General features: G+C 39.5%; 1 protein-coding gene across 11 annotated transcripts in view; it reads left to right on the plus strand.

Annotated features, from left to right (window-relative positions):
* LOC115261297 (regulating synaptic membrane exocytosis protein 2) overlaps window positions 1–20747 on the plus strand; it is a 117320-nt gene that overhangs the window by 78168 nt on the left and 18405 nt on the right. For 8 of the 11 annotated variants that reach the window (XR_003894864.2, XR_003894863.2, XR_003894866.2 and 5 more), the window contains 5 exons: window positions 6126–6492; window positions 6553–6757; window positions 6838–9710; window positions 12574–12732; window positions 14790–14949. Coding sequence is in view for 1 of the 11 variants with exons in the window: in XM_029862693.2 (XP_029718553.1) it covers window positions 6126–6492; window positions 6553–6757; window positions 6838–9710; window positions 12574–12732; window positions 14790–14949 (3764 nt within the window). In the remaining 10 variants the exon portion in view is untranslated. Of the gene's footprint in view, window positions 1–6125; window positions 6493–6552; window positions 6758–6837; window positions 9711–12573; window positions 12733–13050; window positions 13202–14789; window positions 14950–20747 lie in introns of all 11 variants that reach the window. The other 3 variants (XR_009995714.1, XR_009995715.1, XR_003894870.2) reach the window with 3 other exon arrangements.

Genomic DNA, 20747 nt, shown 5'->3' on the forward strand with positions numbered 1-20747 from the left:
ACAAATACAATTTAGAGTTCTTTATAAATTGTATCTATCTCAGGCTCTTCTATGAGTTATTCGGGATAAGGACAAGCCGAGACAAGGGTCATATTCACCGAAGTTCACACAAGTAGATGTCGAGGACTAAATTCCGGAACAGTTTGGATGACCCTAAATGTCCCAATGTTATACTACATATTATAATAAATCAGTTTTCCATCAGATCCAGTAACCATAGTTGATTATGCAACGTTACTCAGTAAACCGGATACGATTGTTGCTACGACTGTAGACCAGATCTGTTGAGTAGTTTGTGTGATCTAGAATATCTCAACTTTGAAATAATTCATTCAATTCCAGGAATGTCATAGATAATGGTTGGATATGTAATGCTGCAGTTCACAGCGAATATCACTAATGTGATGGCTTTAGATGTAAATGTCAACGACCAAACTCTAGAATGGCACAAATATCAGAAATGCAGGAAAACTTGCCTCTGGAGCTGACCTACTGATACCTGAATTTCCAGGAAAGCTTGACAGAAACTCCCTCGCGAAAAATGAGGAAGCGATTTCGACGATTATCTGAGGAGTGAAAATACAACTCAGAAATCACAATGTGAGTCCTCAGCAGCACCGAGCGCGAGCTGGTCCCGCAGCGAGGAGTTCGTCCAAAACTCATAATTGCTTGTTGTGTTTCTCACGTCCACTCACACTCAAAAAGTACTCGCAAGTTCCACTCCCATACAAAGACTCTCGAGGCAAAAAACGCGCTCTTCTACCCGAAATCATCATCGGTTCTTTTTTTCGTTCCCCTCTTTCCCACTCAGTTTTTATTGCCTCTCATTTTTTCATGTATTTAGTACAAATTCAAGATAAAATTGAATCAACAATATTTCTCCATAATACACGGTTCGTGGCTTCCGTTCTCCATCCTCGGTCACGCCCGATGCTTGCCAAGCCACGCTCCTCCTGATCCGCCCATTGTGCTCTCTTCACCACACGCCCTCTTGTGCCAACCGGATCCGTTGCGAGCACCAACTTTGAAGGGTTGTTGTCCGGCATTCTTGCAACATGCTCTGCCCATCGTATCCCTTCGGCTATGGCCATCTTCTGGATACTGGGTTCGCCGTAAAGTGCAGCGAGCTTGTGGATCATCCTTCCCGCCACACACCGTTCTCCTGCACACCGCCGAAGATCGTCCTTAGCCCGCGTCGCTCGAAAATTCCGCGTGCTTCAGGTCCTCCTCGAGTATGGTTTAGCGTTTTGTACATTGTGCATTTGGTGTGTGGGTGAATCTTTTTTCGCAGCTTCTTGTGGAGCCCGTAACAGGATTGACTACCGCTGATGATGCGCCTTCGAATTTCACAACTCACGTTGTTGTCAGCCGTTAGTAAGGATCCGAGATAGACGAATTCCTCCACCACCTCGAAGGTATCCCCGCACAGCAAAAAAAATCTTGTGAAATCACATCGTTTTCCCTGCACATCAGTCGCGTCGTAAAAGTGATGTACATATTACATCCCTTCCACGCAGTTAATTAGCCGCCGTAGCTTGACAAAGAGTCTAGCAATCGCTAGAACCGGAACAATAGATGAATCATATATAAGTAAAATATTGGCATGGATTCGTACACGGATCCGTTGATTGTGAGTCATATCCCTTATCTCTCGGCTATTTCACCGAGTTAGATGGGGGATGAAAAATATGGTACTGCTTCTAGGTATCTGCTGGAATGGGTTTGTTGATACTTTCCGGTGTCAACCAGGGTGTGCATGGTAAGTGTGATAATTGTTGGAAAACGATGTGACCGAGTGAAATTACGTTCGAAAATAAATACATCACCAGAAATTACGCGCCTGGATATTACAAAATTATTTGCACCTATCGTAACATTACTACCCAGACGGATCCGGTCGTGTTCGATTCCGCCTACCAGCATGTATTTTATTTTCGAGGCAATGTTCATGTCGTCAGCAAAGTACACAAATTGATCGAATTTTGTGAAAATCGTTCTCCGGCTCATTGCACCTTCCAGTGCGATGTTGAAGAGTAGGCATGAGAGTCCATCACCTTGTCGCAGTCCCGGCGAGATTCGAATGAACTGGATAGGTCACCCGAAATACTTACGCAGTTTTGCACACCGTCCATCGTTGCTTTAATCAGTCTAGTTAGCTACCCAGGCAAGCCGTTTTCGTCCATAATTTGTTAGGGCTACTTGCACTGCACACTACAGATCATAGCGAGTGAATTCTCTAGAAGTCATTTTACGCCGACCAAAAATTACGTTACGCTCTAGGGGGAGGCAATTGCGAGACCCAGAGTTACCTATGTGGCACTGGTCAGGAGGCCTAAAACAAACAAAATATTAGAACAAAAGAAGCCGGATAAACTTCAAAGATTAGCTACTCTTTCAATTACAGTAGCAATTCGAAGTACACCGTCTAAAGCGCTTGGCTTTATATACTTCACCTACTTCATCTGCATCAATTTCTTCAATCAGAAGCTCAAGAGAAGCTCACAAGAACTACACAACTCTTTGAGGGTGCCCTAAAAGGACATCTCAGTTTTCTGACAATTAATAACGGTGGTTTAATCGTAGATAATAGTGATTGGATGAGCAAAAGATACAATTTTGAACGATCTTTTGAAGTGATTAATTTTGGGTAAAATCTGTGGCCAAATGGTGGCCCAGAAACACCATCCAGGATCAATCGTATGTTGAACTGATGGTTCGAAATTGAACGATAAAGTAGGTGCAGGAGTGACTGGCCTCGGGATCAACGTATCAATCATCAATCCCTATTGGCAAATGGCACACCGTTTTTCAAGCTGAAATACAGACGATTTTAAAATGCAGCAATATTTACTTACGCAGAAACTATACAGACATTTAACAATTTGCATGATGTCTGATAGTCAAGCAGCTCTAAATGCTTTGAAATCAGCACGTTTAAACATGTTTGGTTGGGAGTGTATTTAGTCACTTCAACAGTTTGCCGAAATCAGTTGAAGCTATTTCGGGTTCCAGGGCACTGGGGAATTGAAGGAAACGAAAAATCCGATATGTTAGCAAGAATTGGATCATCCCATAAAAAATGCCGATTTTAGCGTTAAGTAATAAACATTTTATAAAAAACTTTTTTATTATATTGGTCACTATAAGAGGTTCTTCAGGGAACTGGTTCCTCCTGAGAAGTAGCAAGTTCCTGATTTTTTTCCTGAACCTGCTTTCGCGACAAAACAATCTTCAGCAATTTTGAACATATGTATTGGGCACTACCAGAGATACTCCGGGAAGCTGGGTCTCTCTCTTTCTTCTTGGCGTAACGTCCTCATTGAGACAAAGCCTGCTTCTCAGCTTAGTGTTCTATGAGCACTTCCACAGTTATTAACTGAGAGCTTCCTCTGCCAATGACCATTTTGCATGCGTATATCGTGTGGCAGGCACGAAGATACTCTATGCCCAAGGAAGTCAAGAAAATTTCCTTTACGAAAAGATCCTGGACCGACCGGGAATCGAACCCGTCACCCTCAGCATGGTCATGCTGAATACCCGTGCGTTTACCGCCTCGGCTATATGGGCCTGGGGGAATATGGAAGCTGGGTCTCTTTAGGCAATTTAATTTAGGAATTTCTCAAGGAGCGCCTGGAAACACCGGACGAACTCTTGTTGAAATATCGAAAGAAACATCGAATTCCGAAAGGCGAATCTCCGAATTTACTAATGGATAAATTTCAGAAAGAAAAACCCAGAAACAAATTCTTCAAGAAAATCCCTTAGGGAAACCAAAAAGTGACTCTGGAGAAATTTCCAAGTGAAATCAAGAAATCGACATTTGTAAAGTGCTACGGTCTACTTACTTACTTACTACTTACTAACTTACTTTCTGTCCTGAGGGCCGAATTGAAAGATCTCCATCCTGAGAGATTGTCCGGCATCGGCTTGACCTATGTCTAGATCAGATCAATTTTCTGTCGACTTGCTTTATTTCGTTGTTGAAGCTATGTCGCCAAGAGCCTCTGGGTCTGCCTCTGCTGCGATGTCCTGCTGGGATCCAATCTAACGCTTGCTAGCAGATATCATATCGGCTTCCAATGATGTCGACAATGGAGCTCCACGTTGGAGATATAATTGTGAGGCCACTATGCACGAATTATATATCATATATTATATAATACAGACCTGCAGCCGTTGGGAGTTCTCCACTGATACACACCAAGTTTCACTGACGTATAGCAACACACATTTTACGTTCGAGTTGGAAATTGGGATTTTGGCACCTCGCCTAATTTGGTTGTTTTCTTTTCACGAATTTCTTGAACTCGCAAAAGCAGCCCTCGCCTGCTTGATCCGTGCACCTATGTCGATCTTGACTACCAAGATATTGGAAGGTTTTAATATTCTCCACTGCTTGCCCAGCTACCGTACATCCAACGGTTTGGTCTTGTTGACGTTGATGGTATGATCAGGTATGATCTATTTCCGAGAAGCGATTGGCAAGATCACATCGATCTTGCTTTGCATATCAGAGCGCCGTTGAGCTAGGAAAGCAACGTCATCGGCCAATTCAAAGTCATTTAGGTTGTCCATGGTAATGGGCTGCCACGGCGACGATCGATACGATGAGGAACAGTAGCGGTGATTGTATACACCCTTGCCTCACTCCAGCAACGACCCGGACAAGACACCGTTGCGCGTTGTGCAGTACTCTGCACGAAAATGCCCTGTACTGTGCTTCTATGAGGCCGATGATTTTCTCAAGAACGCTTGAGGGCTCCTCGCTTATTTTCGTGATTGAGACGGTCGAAAGCTTTTTCGTAATGAATGCATACCAGTAGAGACAGGTGGAGAGACTCTTGGAATCCATTGATTTGCTCCATGATGATACGGGGCGTGACAATATGGACCACACAGGATCGTCCGGCACGGAATTCTGCTTGCTGCCGTCGGAGAGTTGCGTCAATCTTCTCCTGTATCCGGTTAAGGATCACTTTGCAGAGGACTGTGGGAACAATACACAGTTACATGATGCCCTGCCAATTATCGCATACAGTCAGGTAACCCTTTTTGGGTAACTTTACTAAGATGCCTTGCATCCAGTCGGCCGGAAATGTCGCGGTTTCCCATATGTTGCAGAATAATTGATGCAGTAGTTGTGTGGATACTACAAGCTGAGCTTTGAGCATCTCAGCTGATCTGGGATCGCCCCCGGGGCCCTGTTCGATTCCATGCTACGGATGGCTGTTTCCGTCTCCTGTACTGATGGAGCTTCGGTTTTGACATGGGTAATGCGTCGAATTCTTGACGGATCATGTTGAGTTGTTGATGGCGTGGCCGCTACTTGTCCAAAGTGCTCGGACCAGCGGTTAAACTGGTCAGCCTTGTCGGTCAATAATTGTCCAGACGTGTCTTTTAAGGGGCATCGTAGCATTCATCTTAGTCCCACTGAGGCGACGTGAAACATCGTAGAGTAGACAGATGTTGCCGGTGTTTGCTGCTTTCTCGCCTTCGTTGGCTAGGGATAGGGAGTCCGCCCACGCGTTCGTCGCGTCTACAAGAGCGTGCTACGGTCACACCATCGTAATTGGTCGGATTGCTTATTCTGCTCCACTTAGGATACTCACAGTGCCCATTCCTAAAACGCATTTCACGATTTGACACTTAAAACATTAAATCTTGTAGTGTTTATAACTTTTGTCAGAATTTTAATGATAATCTCTTCTCGGATAAGGTTCAAATAAGGATTATACAGTTAAGGTTCGTGAGTTCAAATCTCACCTGAGCTGTGGATTTTTTCCCAATTTAGCCAATAATTTACCCTTGAATTTACCCATCTATACATATGTACGTTGAGTTATTTGAAATTCACGATTATACAGTTGCTTATATATGATCACATTACCTACTCAAAGTGAGCATTTAAGGCTTCAAGTATACAGGGTCAAATATTTGACAAGGAATGAACTCAAGAACAACATCTGTTTGAAGCCTCATGAAAATTCGATCGAATCAAACAAGATGTTTGATCATTGTTTTTTTACAGCTGATTCAAACTGATTGATAATAATCTTCATTACTTAATTGCACTTCGGAAGGCAACGCCTGAAAATTGCTTATTTGTTTATTTTTTTGCGCTGCAGGCATCCGCTTCCTATCGTCGGAACGGCACGATGGCACTGAACCAACGAAGTCAATCGGCAGCACCGAGCGATAGCTATCGGGATGACCGGCGGGATTCTCTGTCGCCCCAAGATGATAGATATACCGAATATCCAGTTCTTCCATTACATCAGTATGCGCCAAGATTTCAATCACGATCAGCGACTGCGACACCAACTGGTTCACCGAAGAAACGACAATTACCACAAGTACCTCACGTGTCACGAAATGCAGCAATGCGAGAACGGTTCGTACAGGAGTTTGAGGAGCGCAGTGGAGGACGTTTTTCCCGGTACCGACATCGCCAAAGCCATCATCTGCCAACGTATCGAAGTACGGGGATGGGAGGTTGGTATTCGTGTATTTCAAGATGGATTTCTCAATCATATTTTTGTTCTATATTCTTAGGATGGGAACAACGCTATACCGGACTATCCGACAGCGATCTGACGACACACTCATTAGACAGTAGAATTAGACCTAGACACTCGTTATCTCCGGATAAGGATTTTATGGGTGATTTTGCTGACTCCGATATGGAGTCGGTAGTTAGTGTAACTTCAAGTGCTTTTTCAACTCAGTCGGAGCGACCGCGTGGATCAAAAGGGATAAGGTAATTGGATTAATTTCGATTATTTATTTTCAACATAAACAGCATGCATCGATACTGACTAATAATTTTCGAATCGGAAGGAATACGCGCGGTAGGCGTCTTCAGCATAGAAGTCTCCCATCGGGTTGGGCAACGACTTCTTTGTGTGCTCTTCCAAGCGAGTACCCATTCGGGCAACCAGTCAGCGAGGCGGAACACGAAACAACACTTCCTGATGTCGCTCAAGCTGGTCTAAATCCTCCCAATTTCGATGTTGCTCCTGATCAAGGCTTCATACCCTCTAGAGAATATACCCCAAAACTACCTGAAACCCCTATGTTACCTACTATGGCCTCCACTTCCAGTGTTGTTGTTCCCTCGGCTACTGAAGATAATAGGCTTGTACCGAGTCCTGCTGTTCCAACCCTTGAGCAATTTCCTCTCCCTGAGCCTGCAAGTAATAGTTATTTTAGCAAGCAATGCATTATGCTTAATTCAGATCAGAGCACCATTCAGAGCTGTATTGTTAACCCTGGTAATGATAACATGATGACCACATCTCTGAACCTTTCAAACATGTCGTCAACGGAACCAACCTCTTTAGAGCTAAAAACTGGATCGTTACCGCTTAGTAGCTACATGCAGTACGGAATCAATCAAATGTCCACATCTCTACAAGGCGATTCATTTTATAGCGATCAGGCATCAGCTGATTATGACACAAATCGACGACCTTCATACGCTGCTCGTTCAAATACATCAGAACCAAATTTGAATAGTATGAACAAAGTTCGCCGCCGTATGCCAAAAGAACCAAGAAACTCACGAAATGAGTCGATTTGTGTATCCAATCATCGTGGACCTCACACTAATCAATCAATCCCAACTGCTACAAATCAGATTATACTAAAGTCTTCCTTCTCGGACCAGAATTTGCCAAACAGTTTCACTTACGAACAAAATAGTGGCCAAACTGGAAATATTTGTATATCTAATGTGTACGATCCAAATACTGGAATCAAGAATCAAACAATCACATGCATTCGAAACAGTATGGAGAATTTAGGAGAAAGTAACATTCGCTATTCTAGCACCCACGATGGATCGATTTGTGAATTTTCTGCTCCGCACCTACAATTCCGTTCTTCAGTTGGAAGTATTGATTTGAATGTTCCTCCAAGAATGATCGTAAACCAGTCTCACGATATTCGCCAGGAAGACGAATATCATGTGGATGACTTTGAAAACGATCTGGGCGTGGTACTCAGGAAACCCACCGAATATCTCACATATCCACGTGAACAGCCATTCTATGGACACACCGAACTTGGATTCAAAGAAACTTACTTGGGCAACACGATTACTAAACAAAAAGACAAATTTAATCGCTCGCAATCACTAGTCGCTAGCGATCATATGATAGACATTGAATATGACTCAGATACGGGTTACAAAACAAAAAGCGTTCGTAAAAATATGATCGCCAGCAGTGTGGAAGAGAAAGTATATCACAAACGAACAAGATCACTTGATGGCCATAAAGCACTGGATGAAAAATACACCGACAACAATTCTGATTCCATTGGATCCAGGTCAAGTTTGGATAAAAGCAACATGACTCTCGATATAATTAGAAATACTGATGTGTCACATGCCGATAGCAAGGATAATGCAAATAATAGGAAAACCAACAGAAAATCAACAGCGTCACCTGCAAAGAAAAATTCCAAAATGTCGAAAAATACTTCCAGTTCCAATTCGCTGAACCGATCTGGCTCAGCTAAATCTAAAGCGTCTTCCTCTAAAGGATCCACATCTAAATCTAAGGCTGCGGATAAACCAAAATTTAAAGAAGTTGACCCAGTGCTTCAAAAATCAAACAAACAAAGAACGGACAGCAAAAATAGAGTGGATGAAATCAAAGGTGAAATCGATGTTCTGCACAGTAGCTCGGAGTCCATTAAATCGATCATTGACGAAGTGCGTCATGAGTTATTACAAAAGCCACAAAATTTCACGTACTTGAGTGACGAAAGTCCGACATTTTTAAACAGAAGTCATTCCCTCAGCGACGGTGACTCAACTCACAACAGAAGAATAAACGAAAAGTACGATAAGTATGAGTTTATTGAAGGTCGGAAACACTATATCCTCAAAGATGACAATTTGAACCGTAAGGTGGATTTAGGAAAGTACGAAAACGAAAAAGCGGTGGGATATACACGCTCCCATTCAGTAGATAATAGGCGAGGTCATTCGACTAAAGCATCTGGAGACTTGTTTACAAAGTGTCGTACACGTAGTTCGAGTGTGGTGTCCAACGATGAAGATCGCTGCGATGAAAACGAGGATTACGTGTCCGATGACGATGTGTTTGAAAGTCCTTTTTCTAGAGGACGAAATTCATCATTCAATGGCAAATCTTCCACCAAACGTAGATCTCGGCTAGATACCCGACGGACTTCCAGTTTGGAAGATTTGAAAAAATTTGCTTCTCAGCATAAAGCTGGTAGCAGCAACAAAGGTAGCAAAAGTGATAATACCCGACATAGTTCAGTCAGTATTAATGACAAGCCAGAGTACTTTGAATACAGTAAATCCCCTTCACCTCGCCCCAAGACTGACGCTAGAAATGCTAATTATGCTTCCAATCGTTCCAAATCCTCCAATGGTATCGCCCTTCTGCAAACCGAACCAAAACGAACCTCATTGAAAAAAATCTCACCGGGTGGGCCCACGCCGCGAAAATCCAATCCCCACCAACACCACCACCACCAAAGTGATTACGATGTGAGAGACCGGGGTCGGTACGGCAACAACGGTGGACGGGATGCGTATCGGCAGCGTGATCGTGACCGAAACAGTAGTGACCATGAGCGGGACCGTCTCAGCGACGGTCGGCGAGAATCGCGGGAGCGTGCTGAACTGGACCGAAGTCTTTCGAACAATGAGGGAACGCCCGAGGATAAAATAGGTGAGTGACACGGGTGAAATGGTTGCAGACGTTTGTTTTGTTGCATTGCGTCATGTCGCTGTTTTATGGTTCAATGACTCAGCGGCATAATTCTATGACTCAGCGTCATAATGTTGCATAAAGGTAAACAAGAAAAGGTTTGCCGTAGCGTCTTTGGCAACCATGACTTTTTTTTATTAAAATTGTAAGAAATATTCATGATATTCGTCTCGTCATGATATTATGACTTGTAGTCATGCTATCATGAAGCGACATATTTTATGGTTTTATGACTTTTTCATTATGCTTTAAGGAACGGATTTTTTCCCGTGTAAATTTTTCAAACAACGACGAATCTATATGCGATTCAATAGAAAATTCAGTACATATTGGACATTCTTAACATATTTGTGATATGTCATTTGAATAAATATTTAACACTTAGGTGTTTGTTTTGTGATTTGTTTTAATTTGATAACGTTAATAAACACCGATAGATTCTTTGGAGATGAATCAGCCACGAACTGAAAATCTCTTTATTGAGAGCTTGTATATAATAATAACCGATAGGATCTTCGTTATCGTGTTCTACCTAGAACAGTATTTTTATAGTTGAATTTTGCTTATGCGGGGTTGTTTCCTTCCTCTCGTATGCAACAGCGAACAGATGGAATGTTTTCTTTTAACAGCTAGAAAGTTCTGCAAAATTGCTGAATGCGGAACTCAAAGAGAAACGTCAGGTATAATCCGCGAGAACTTTTCTAGCAGAACTTTTTTAAGTGATTTGTTTATGAAAAACATGAAATTTTGCCAGCTTACACATTGCACAATGGGTCCAGAGCCGTATTTACGAAGACAAAAATGTTTGTGCCTAAACCATAAGTTTTAGATACATGGTGTCTTTGGGAAACTTTCTTCTTATTTTTCGACCTTTTTTCTCATTATTGTGAAATTAGAGTGGTCCCTCTAGTTTCGCTGATCCAAACATCTGCTTTTTAATGTTTTTATGTACGTTCACAACATGTTCTACAAAGTTGTAAAAGAACTTATTTAGAGCAAGTTTGCCGAAGAAACCATTATTCTATCTCTTATGGTTCCTAACTTATAATTTTTTAACAGATTCATGTTAGGGTGATCCATGAATTTCAGTTTTCCTGAAATAACTTTTAATTCGTTCGTTTCTCGTAAATACTTTGTTCCGAGCACTTTTGGAACTATCAACGACGCATATTTTTTCTAAAGTGCTCAAAGTTCTAACTCTCATAGTTAAGAAGATATTGGCATTTTTCTTCGAAAAATCACTTTTTTTCAAAATGTCATATTTCAAAAAGGAGCAAATGGATTTTCAATCTTCTGGTTGCATTAGAAAGATCGTACTCTGTTCTATTTATGGTGAAAAAACTGTAGGTACCTTTTTTGTTTAAAACTTTTTATTGAATTTTGAAAATACGATTTTTTTTCATGGAAAAGCAGTTGTAACTTTGAAAATCGATGAGATACAAACTTGGCGTCTTCGACAAAATTGTGAGTTTTTGGCTGCTATAAAAGTTCCCAGAACAAAGTATTGCGAAAAAATCAACACATAAAATTATATTGAGTAAAAACAGATTTTCATATGAAAAATGACACTTTCAAGCAAATTCAACTCGTCTTTGTTAGATAGATCAAAGTAGCTTGGTAAATGGCCATCCATTTCATTGTAGAACCAATGTTTATTTATACTGTCATCACCATTTAGGCACAATGTTGATAAGATATTGTAAATCATGTAACTTTGATAGGCTTTTACGTTAACCTAAACATATACTAGTGATTGACATTTTCACTATCCATACATTGAAGTGATGAAATTGAAATTAAATTGATGGAAATCAGCTCAAAATCACATGTTAAGTTAAGTTCATTGACGAATTATGGATTATAAGCAAATTTAAATATTTTTGACATGGTTACTTCGATCTATCTAACAAAGACTAGTCGAGTTTGCTGAAATTGTTCCGCTTTCCATATGAAAATCTGTTTTTACTCAATATAATTTTGTGTGTTGATTTTTTCGCAATACTTTGTTCTGGGCATTTTTATAGCAGCCAAAAACTCACAATTTTGTCGAAGACGCCAAGTTTGTATCTCATCGATTTTCAAAGTTACAACTGCTTTTCCATGAAAAAAATCGTATTTTCAAAATTCAATAAAAAGCTTTAAACAAAAAAGGTACCTACAGTTTTTTCACCATAAATAGAACAGAGTACGATCTTTCCAATGCAACCGGTAGATTGAAAATCCATTTGCTCCTTTTTGAGATATGACATTTAAAAAAAAAGTGATTTTTCGAAGAAAAATTCCAATATCTTTTTAACTATGAGAGTTAGAACTTTGAGCACTTTGGGAAAAATATGCGTCGTTGATAGTTCTAAAAGTGCTCGGAACAAAGTATTTACGAGAAACGAACGAATTAAAAGTTATTTCAGGAAAACTGAAATTCATGGATCACCCTAACATGAATCTTTTAAAAAACTATAAGTTAGGAACCATAAGAGATAGAATAATGGTTTCTTCAGCAAACTTGCTCCAAATAAGTTCTTTTACAACTTTGTAGAACATGTTGTGAACGTACATAAAACTATTAAAAAGCAGATGTTTGGATCCGCGAAACTAGAGGGATCACCCCAATTTAACAATAATGAGAAAAAAGTTCGAAAAATAAGAAGAAAGTTTCCCAAAGACACCATGTATCTAAAACTTATGGTTTAGGCACAAACATTTTTGTCTTCGTAAACACGGCTCTGGACCCATTGTGCATTGCTTACAACAATTGTTGTTTACAGTTCTCAAATATAGCCTGCATTCTCTAATTAGTCTAATTCCCGATTCGGTCTCTTTCCAGATGGTAGCTTAAGCGACACGGCCGTGATACAAAGTTTGGACTCGCGGCGTAAGCTAGACCAACGATCGCCCAAGAGTGAGACCCCAACGAGGGAACGGGATCTCTTCGGTCCCGGCATGGGAAAGAAGAGTAGTTCCACGTCGCAACTGTCGGCAACAGGTAACTTGCTCAAAATTTTATCAAAACTGTGCTTTTCGGTTTTTATTTAATTTTGAGTTTAATTTATTGTGAAGTTCAATCATGTGAGATTATGTGCGTCTAGCGCACAGAGTGAGAGAAAGGTATCGAATTAGGATAAAAATATACATATCAGCTATTTGTAATGTAAGTGACTAAATCGATTGTCAAAAGTAAAATATGTAAATAATAAGGCGAGAGATTAGCTCCATGTGTCGCATCGATGTACAAGAATCCCATCATGACACTCTTTGAACTGACCATGTTTTGATAATCAATTTCATTCAACATATGAAAAAGGTCGTAAGCGCCGAATGGGGTTTGGTAAGCGTGGAAAAAACTCCTTTACCGTGCACCGAAGCGAAGAGGTGTTACCAGGGGAAGTTCGCGGAGGCCTATCGCGTGGTTCTTCAGCGTCTAGCGATGGTGAAGGCAGCGCAGACGGCGACAGGTTCGCTCCTAGTTTTTTGTTCTTCTTCATTTCACCTTCGTTTCACCATCCTGTAATCCATCCTGTTGTTCAGTTTTTGCTCTGTTTAACATTTTCTAGTATCACCACAACCGTCAACCGTGTACACTAGTAATAGATTTTTATTTTTGTGTTCAAGCCGTCATTCTGTACTGTTGCTGTAGTTGGTTCAGTAGAGATTCATCAAATTTGTATGACCTTATTTCCCAGAGGAGTTTCCCATTTCAACGACGATCACACAGCGTGTTCCGATCAATGTATATTGCTTTCCGCCAGTCTCAGAGACAAATAATAAGTACACGCGACAGGTATAAGGTCAATCAATGTTCTTACGGGGAGACATAGAATAAATGCTAATTAAACTCAAAAATAACTTAAAATGTAAGGACCGTAGTAACATTTCGTTGATAGGGTGCTTCATAGATGCGAGTGGTTTACGTAATTGGAATGGAATGTCATGAGGTAGAATTGATTCTTGTTTTCGGTTAGTTCCATACACACATACACTTTTTAACACTACTTATAAACAGCTTTCTTCTCTATCTTATGTTTTACTGTATAACATTCTTTCTAAATCTACTTTTTATTTAGCACTTTTACTACAATTTTTCATAGATTTTGGCATGTTTAAAAATTGGTAGGCAGATATCAAATTTTTCAACCTGTACTATCAGTAAAATAAAACAGTACTTGTTGTCATTACAAAAAGAAAAAAAAATGTTCTAAAAAACGGTGTTTATTTTTATATGTTTAGCTGCAATAAATGATTTATGTTATTTATTGTCTACAAGATTGAACAAATTTACTATCTTCTTCCCCTAAACTATTATTGATATAGAAAACTGGGAAGGCTTGAGCAGATCAAAAGAAACCACTACATTCATACCAAAACATGTAATTGATAACAAAAACATTCAGAGACTTGGTAGTAGTAATAAGAGGCAAAGATTACATGAATGAATGTGAGAAAATTATTTGGAAAACATAAAATTCATTACAAAACCGAATATTTTTTGTCAATTCAGTAAGAAATCTGTTATTGCTTATAATCAAAACTGTCTTTGCTAAATATTAAGTTCAAATACAATAAAAAAATGAAAAAAAAAGAAAATTCTGAAAGTATATCTTAAACGTGATGTTTTCATGTTTATGTGTTCGCCACAATATGAAAATGTATCTGCATGGAAATTGATATCTGCCCCTTATGTTCATCAATTACTTGAAGATTAGAAAAGTAACATAAGATTTCCCAAAATTGAACAATGCTCTTACAATTTTCCACTTTCAGTCCTTCTATTTCAACTTCTTGTTCTGTATTATGATTTCGTTTTAAATATTACACACTAGTTACTTGTTATTAGATTTGACATATGTGAGCTGAACTGCTGGACAATTAACTTTGGATTGCCCATACGCCGTGCTAGCATTTCCTTCGCCAATTGGGGCATTCCCTTGCAAAAGTTCAACCCAAGAGTTGCGCATTATTTTCGATACCGAAATGTTTTAATTTTGAATGTTATTTAGTTTATTTTTTGTGAAACATTGTAAATACACGCCTAATCACTCACAGACCAAGGGATATCGCCATCATCCTCGTCGTCTACATCGCAACGCAAACGATCCTCAGCGGGATCGATCCAACGGTCAGTCGAAGTGACACCGATTCCATCACAGTCGGGGGCCAATCGTGCCGGAAGTTTACACTCAATCTCTAGCTCCGAGGGCTCCTCGTAAGTTTCCCCTTCCGCTGCGGGTGTAAACTATGTGTTGCCTTTTTGTTAACTCCTTTTGCTCTACTATTTACTATCTACGACTAATGAGTTGCAATATCCTTTTCTTCATGAATTCTAAGTGTTTTGTGGTTAACTCAATGTGTACTGAACTTCTTATTGCAATTTGCTATCCTATGCTTTGTTTTGCAAGATTGTTTTCAGATTTCTTATTCAAGAACATTCTAATATTAGGGTGTAAGTAATATGCTCGGACTCTACATACTTTCTTTTTTAGTAAAAAGTATCACGAACTCCTTTTTTGCGTTTAGAGGTTACGCCTGCTGCCTAGAACTCCAAGTGAAACAATGAAAAAATACTGCCGTTTTACGCAAAAATGTTTCTCGTACATAGGAATTTCCATACAACAAGGAACAATGTTTTTGGATGTTCGAGAGTTCGACTGTTTGGTTGCTACGATTGGTGGGAGTTCGGCTTTGCCGTCTAAAGTTCTCTCGAGTCCTAAACGGTGTTCTAGAGAACTTTAGACTACAAAGCCGAACTCCCACCAATCGTTACAAGGGACAATTTGCGTTGAACGGCAAAGTACTGATTCGTGTGACTTTTTATTAAACAATGATGAAAAGTGAAGAACATGTCCCTTTTGGTTCATGTGAGATATTTGAATTAGAGCAATATAAGATACAATTAAGCCAATTGGCCAACATGAAATATTTTCGTTGGATCTCATGGGAAATCTGTAGTGTCATATGTTTTTTCTTTGTTTGTTTAAAGATTTATGTATCATTATTATACTATTTCACTTCACTTTATGAGACTTTCAGCCGTTGGCTGATTCGTATCGGGAATATAGTATAATTAGTCCAAGAATATAATATGATTTGTCCAAGAAAAAATAATGCTCAGAAAATCTATTTTTTTAAAGCACCTATTTTTTATATCTTATACTTTATTTAGCAATGTAGTTGAACATTATGTTAATACTATGTGTTCTGCACTCTTTTTAAAATAAAAATGTGTTTATCTTTTCTGTTTTTTATGTACTCTGTTATTGCTTGTTGCATGAAATGATGCTAACTAGTTATGCAATTTTGAGAAATAAATCGACATTTTCGGAATAAATCTTAAACTGTCTATCTCTCCCTGTAATTGAAACCTATCGATATAGATTGAAGAGACCGAATAGATGGATGTACTTTTCTCTACCCAAGGCATTCGCTCATCTGCTAAAAATGAAATGTCATACCCCATAGTGTAAACCATATCTGTCGATTGTAAAAAAATCTTTGTGCCTTGGGAATCTGATTCTGAAGAATGTCCTCTAATGAATAGTATCTGACTCGCCTCATCTTCTGTATTTGTCGCAACGATAGTCAAGTACATTCTAAACGGCGCGAATACTAGCTGTTTCTTAATGGAACGTTTCATGTACTGTTCGTAATAGTCCTCTCTGAGATGGAAACTGCTGCATCATATCTATATTTGATTCCATTCTAGAATGAAGTACCATTAATATGCACACTTTTTTGCTTTAGTTATTGTTAATTACCATTGTAGACAAATCATTGCTTTTTTTCTGCTTAAATCTGGCTAGTAGATGTAAGAATCATGCTTTTTGCTTATTACACATTCAATGCATAACGATACACATGGAGGTTTTTACGTTGTACAGGGAGTAGGCTCAAGCTTGTATGAGCAACATGTCAAAAAGATCGATGCGCCCTCTTTTCATTTCGTTCTATATGACGCCACGATGCCCTGGTCAAATTTTCAACTAAATACTAAACATTTGGGCGGTGCTAAACTCGTGTGAAGTTTTTATGGAAGCTTATATGCGAAAACATCGTTTTTTGCGTTTTGCTTTTGAGAGGTTCTAGTTTTCCTTAAACCACGTAATAGATCCTATAGAAATATAGCCTGGGATATGCCGAAAAACTTTGTCGAAAACCGCAACGTGATCAGACACTTTCGAAAAAAGCTATAGCCTTGACAGTACGATCCCATTCAATGAGATTTTCTTGCTATTGTTGTTCCTTTACTTATTAAATGTTAAGCACCACTAGGTGGTCTGCATGTAATAACTTTTCTTACAAGCTTCGGATAATATTGCGGTCTTCGACAAAGTTGTTCGGCACATATAAGACTATAGTAGTCGGGGCCCGTGGCGCAGTGGTCCACACGTTCGCTTCATAAGCGGATGGTCATGGGTTCGAACCCAGCCCCGGCACTTGCAATTTTTCGTCAGTTGCTCTTCCCCCCGAGAGCAGCTGGCACCTGACCCTTTTCGGAGCATGTAGCTCTAACGGACCCGGAATATGGATATCGGCGAACCGCAACTCATAATGGACCCCCAATCGGACTGGAAAAGGAACAGCAGCCACACATCATCGTGCTCATCATTCTACCATGGACAGGGTAGAAGAGTGAAAGAAGCACAAAAGCAATCAGTTCAATAAAGTAGAATAGAATAGAATACATTTAGGCGCTGTACAAAGTGGAAGTGCAGCGTCCAATTGGAATCGCTCACGTAGTACCCTATTGGACAAAAAGAGCTGTAAATTAGGTTAAGTGATTAAGAATAAAAAAAAAGACTATAGTTCTAGGTTATGTGTTTAAAGTAAAAATAGTGCCCCTCATGAGAAAAATGCTAAAAACGATGTTTTCCCATATAAAATTCCATACAAACATCAAACTAGTATAGCACCGCCCAAATGTTAACGGGTTTAACTGAAAATTTGACCAGAGCATCGTGGCATCATATAGAGCGAAATGAGATGGGAACCTATCGAACTTTTTGACATGTGGTATTTTGAGCCACGCTAACAGGGAGATTTGTTTTGCAGAAAAAAAATATGAAAATATGCACACACAAAAAAGTGAAATTACATTATTTAGCTGCATATCAGTCGCATCGCAGAAGTTGTGTAAAAACTACATTCTTTCCATGTAGCGAATCAACAATCTCTGCTAAGATGTCGGTCAAGCAATCGCGGGAACCGGATCGACAGACTAAACTTTAGCGTAGTCAGCTTTTTCTTTTTCCTAGCTTATTCTCCTAAACAAATACGAGAAAGAGTGGGATGAAGAGGCGTCGAATGGCCACCTTTCATCCTTCTCTTTCTCGTGTTTATTTAGGAGAGTGAGTGAGAAAAAGAAAAAGCTGGCCATGCCAAAACACTGAAATAATATTTAAAAGTTAAATACATACTGGCATGGATTCGTACACTAAACCGCTGATTGTGAGGCATGGTGATTTCACAAAGTTCAAAGGTAGAGGATAAATATAAAACTGATTCTACGTGTCCGCTGAAATTAGTTTGCTTACAGTTAGTTTGCAATCAACCAATGTTCACATGAAGAGTGTGATAATTGCTGGGAAATGGTGCGACCGATTAAAATTACGCTGTGGCCACTCTGGAACATCTGGCACATCTAGCACTGGGCCTCGTTGGGGACACTTTTTGTCTTCAAGCAAAACTAACCGTGCGACGAATGAATCTTCATCATTTCAGGAGAATGAGTTTGAAAATACAAATGTCCCATGTTCACTGCCCATATTCGCATAGTCGATGTAACCACCAACGTCTGCTCTGATGGGAAAACACGATTTTATAGATTTTTTCCGGATTTACATATGCATCGACTATTTGAATGAGATAATCTTGTCAGTTTCGTGGATTACAGCTACAAAAAGTGAGCCGCAATGATTTTAAGATGTTTCAGGTATTTTTTCCATATTTAAAACGTGTACGTCAGTTTATGCGACCATTCAGTCGTTTTGATGAATGATTACACGGATAAGTTGACGTAACAACCAGATTGCTATGACCGTTATGTTAGCTACTGCGGTACCCGTTTTCTGAACACGTGTTAGATTTTTTTTCGGAATGTCCGTCTTCTTCTTCTTCTTCTATATGGCTCTAAGTCCCCACTGAGACTTGGCCTGCCTCGCTTCAACTTAGTGCTCTTTGAGCACTTCCACAGTTATTAATTGAAGGGCTTCCTTTGCCTGCCATTGCATGCATTTGTATATTGTGAGGCAAGTGCAATGATACACCATGCCCAGGGAGTCAAAAAAAATCCCGACCGGAACGGGAATCGAACCCGGATCTCCGGCTGAATGTCCGTATTCGTGCGTTAAATACATTCGTTGATAAGCAGCAGTCCCGACTCGAAAGAAGATGTACTAACCGTGGTTTCAGAAAAAAGCTAACACGTCACATTCTGAAAATGTGAACTATCTGATAGTGCGGTCGAGCGTACCATAAAGCATCGTAGTAAGATTCACAGTTGTTCGGCTTTAAATCAGACCGGACCAATTGTTTTTAGTTTAGTGATTCCTTGGCATATCTTTACCTGACCAAAAAATCGCCTAGTCCAATTTGACTTTACGCCGACCAGTTTTCTTATTTCGTTTAATGTGTGCAAAAATACCGGAATTAACATTAATCCCCAGGCTCTACGATGGATCCTAACGGCTTCTTCCAATGCACCATACAATTAAGGCAGTCAATGTTGAAAAGGTTATTTTATGCCTTATCCAAAATATGGTGTTGTACGTAACTATTAAGAAACTAGCTGACCCGACGTGGCTAGCCACGCTAGCTAGAAAAAAAATGTTTTTAAAATTTCAGTTACACTTCTTCAATGAAACTGTTTTCGAGAACATTCCAGAATCTCTCTTCAGAATGCTTCTTTCTTGAACGTTTAGTAACCTCCAGAAAGTTCTCAAAATTTAATGAATTCTGATTTTCCAGAACTTTTCAGAAGGTCCATTTGACATTTTTTTTCTTGAACGTTGACAAACTCCCCGAACATAATCGGCATTAAATAATTTGTTCCAGAAAATTCCAGAAGGTTAGTTTTCTTGTTCTTTCTGAAACATTCAGTAACTTCTGGAAAGTACCTGGGAAGTTTAATGTTCCAGAATATTCTAGAGATTTTTTTCTGTTTTCATTTGGAATGTTCAGTAGCTTCCAGAAATTTCTCAAACATTTTATGAATTTGGTTGTTCCAGAACCTTCTTAAAGGGAATTTTCATTCTTTCTGGAACGTTCACAAACTCTCAGACACTTTTAGTAAATTTAAAAAAAGTTTGCAGAAGGTCTTTGTCTTGTTTTTGTCCAGTAACTTCTCGAAAGTTCTAAGAATTTTGATTATCTAGAACATTTTCGCAGATTATTATTCTTCTTTCTGAAACATTCAGTAATCTCTAGGAAGGACTCAAAATTTAATGAATTTTGGTGTTCCAGAACATTTTAGAAGGCCCTTTACTTCTTTCTTGGACTTCCATTAACTTCCAGAAAGTTCTTGAAATTAAGAATGAAAAGTGTACAGAACATTCCAGAAGGTTCTTCTCCTTTCTTTGATTGAAACGTTCAGTAACGCACAGAGAGTTTTCGATATTTGAGGAAGTGTGATATCCAGAATATCTCAGATGATTGTTTTACTTTTGTAACGTTCAGTATCTTTCAGGTGGTTTCTGGAAATTTTATGGATTTTTATGTTCCAGAACATTCTAGAAGGTTCTTTTTTGGTTCCTTGCTCGTTCCCTAACGTCCATAACCTTTTCCCAATATAATAAAGTTTCATGCTCTCTAGAACATTCTAGAAGGTTCTTTTCTAAAACGTTTAACAACTTAGAAGTGGTTATTAGAAGCCGAACTTCTCAGTTAATAACTGAGCTCATAGACACTAAGCTGAGAAGCAGGGTTAAACCAGTTGGGACGTTACGCCAAAAAAAAAGATGTTCCTTAATGCTGCCGAAGGTTCTTCTTCTTCCTCTTTCTGAAGCGTCC

Source organism: Aedes albopictus, chromosome 3, assembly GCF_035046485.1.
Source record: "Aedes albopictus strain Foshan chromosome 3, AalbF5, whole genome shotgun sequence".
In the NCBI taxonomy this organism is placed as follows: domain Eukaryota; kingdom Metazoa; phylum Arthropoda; class Insecta; order Diptera; family Culicidae; genus Aedes; species Aedes albopictus.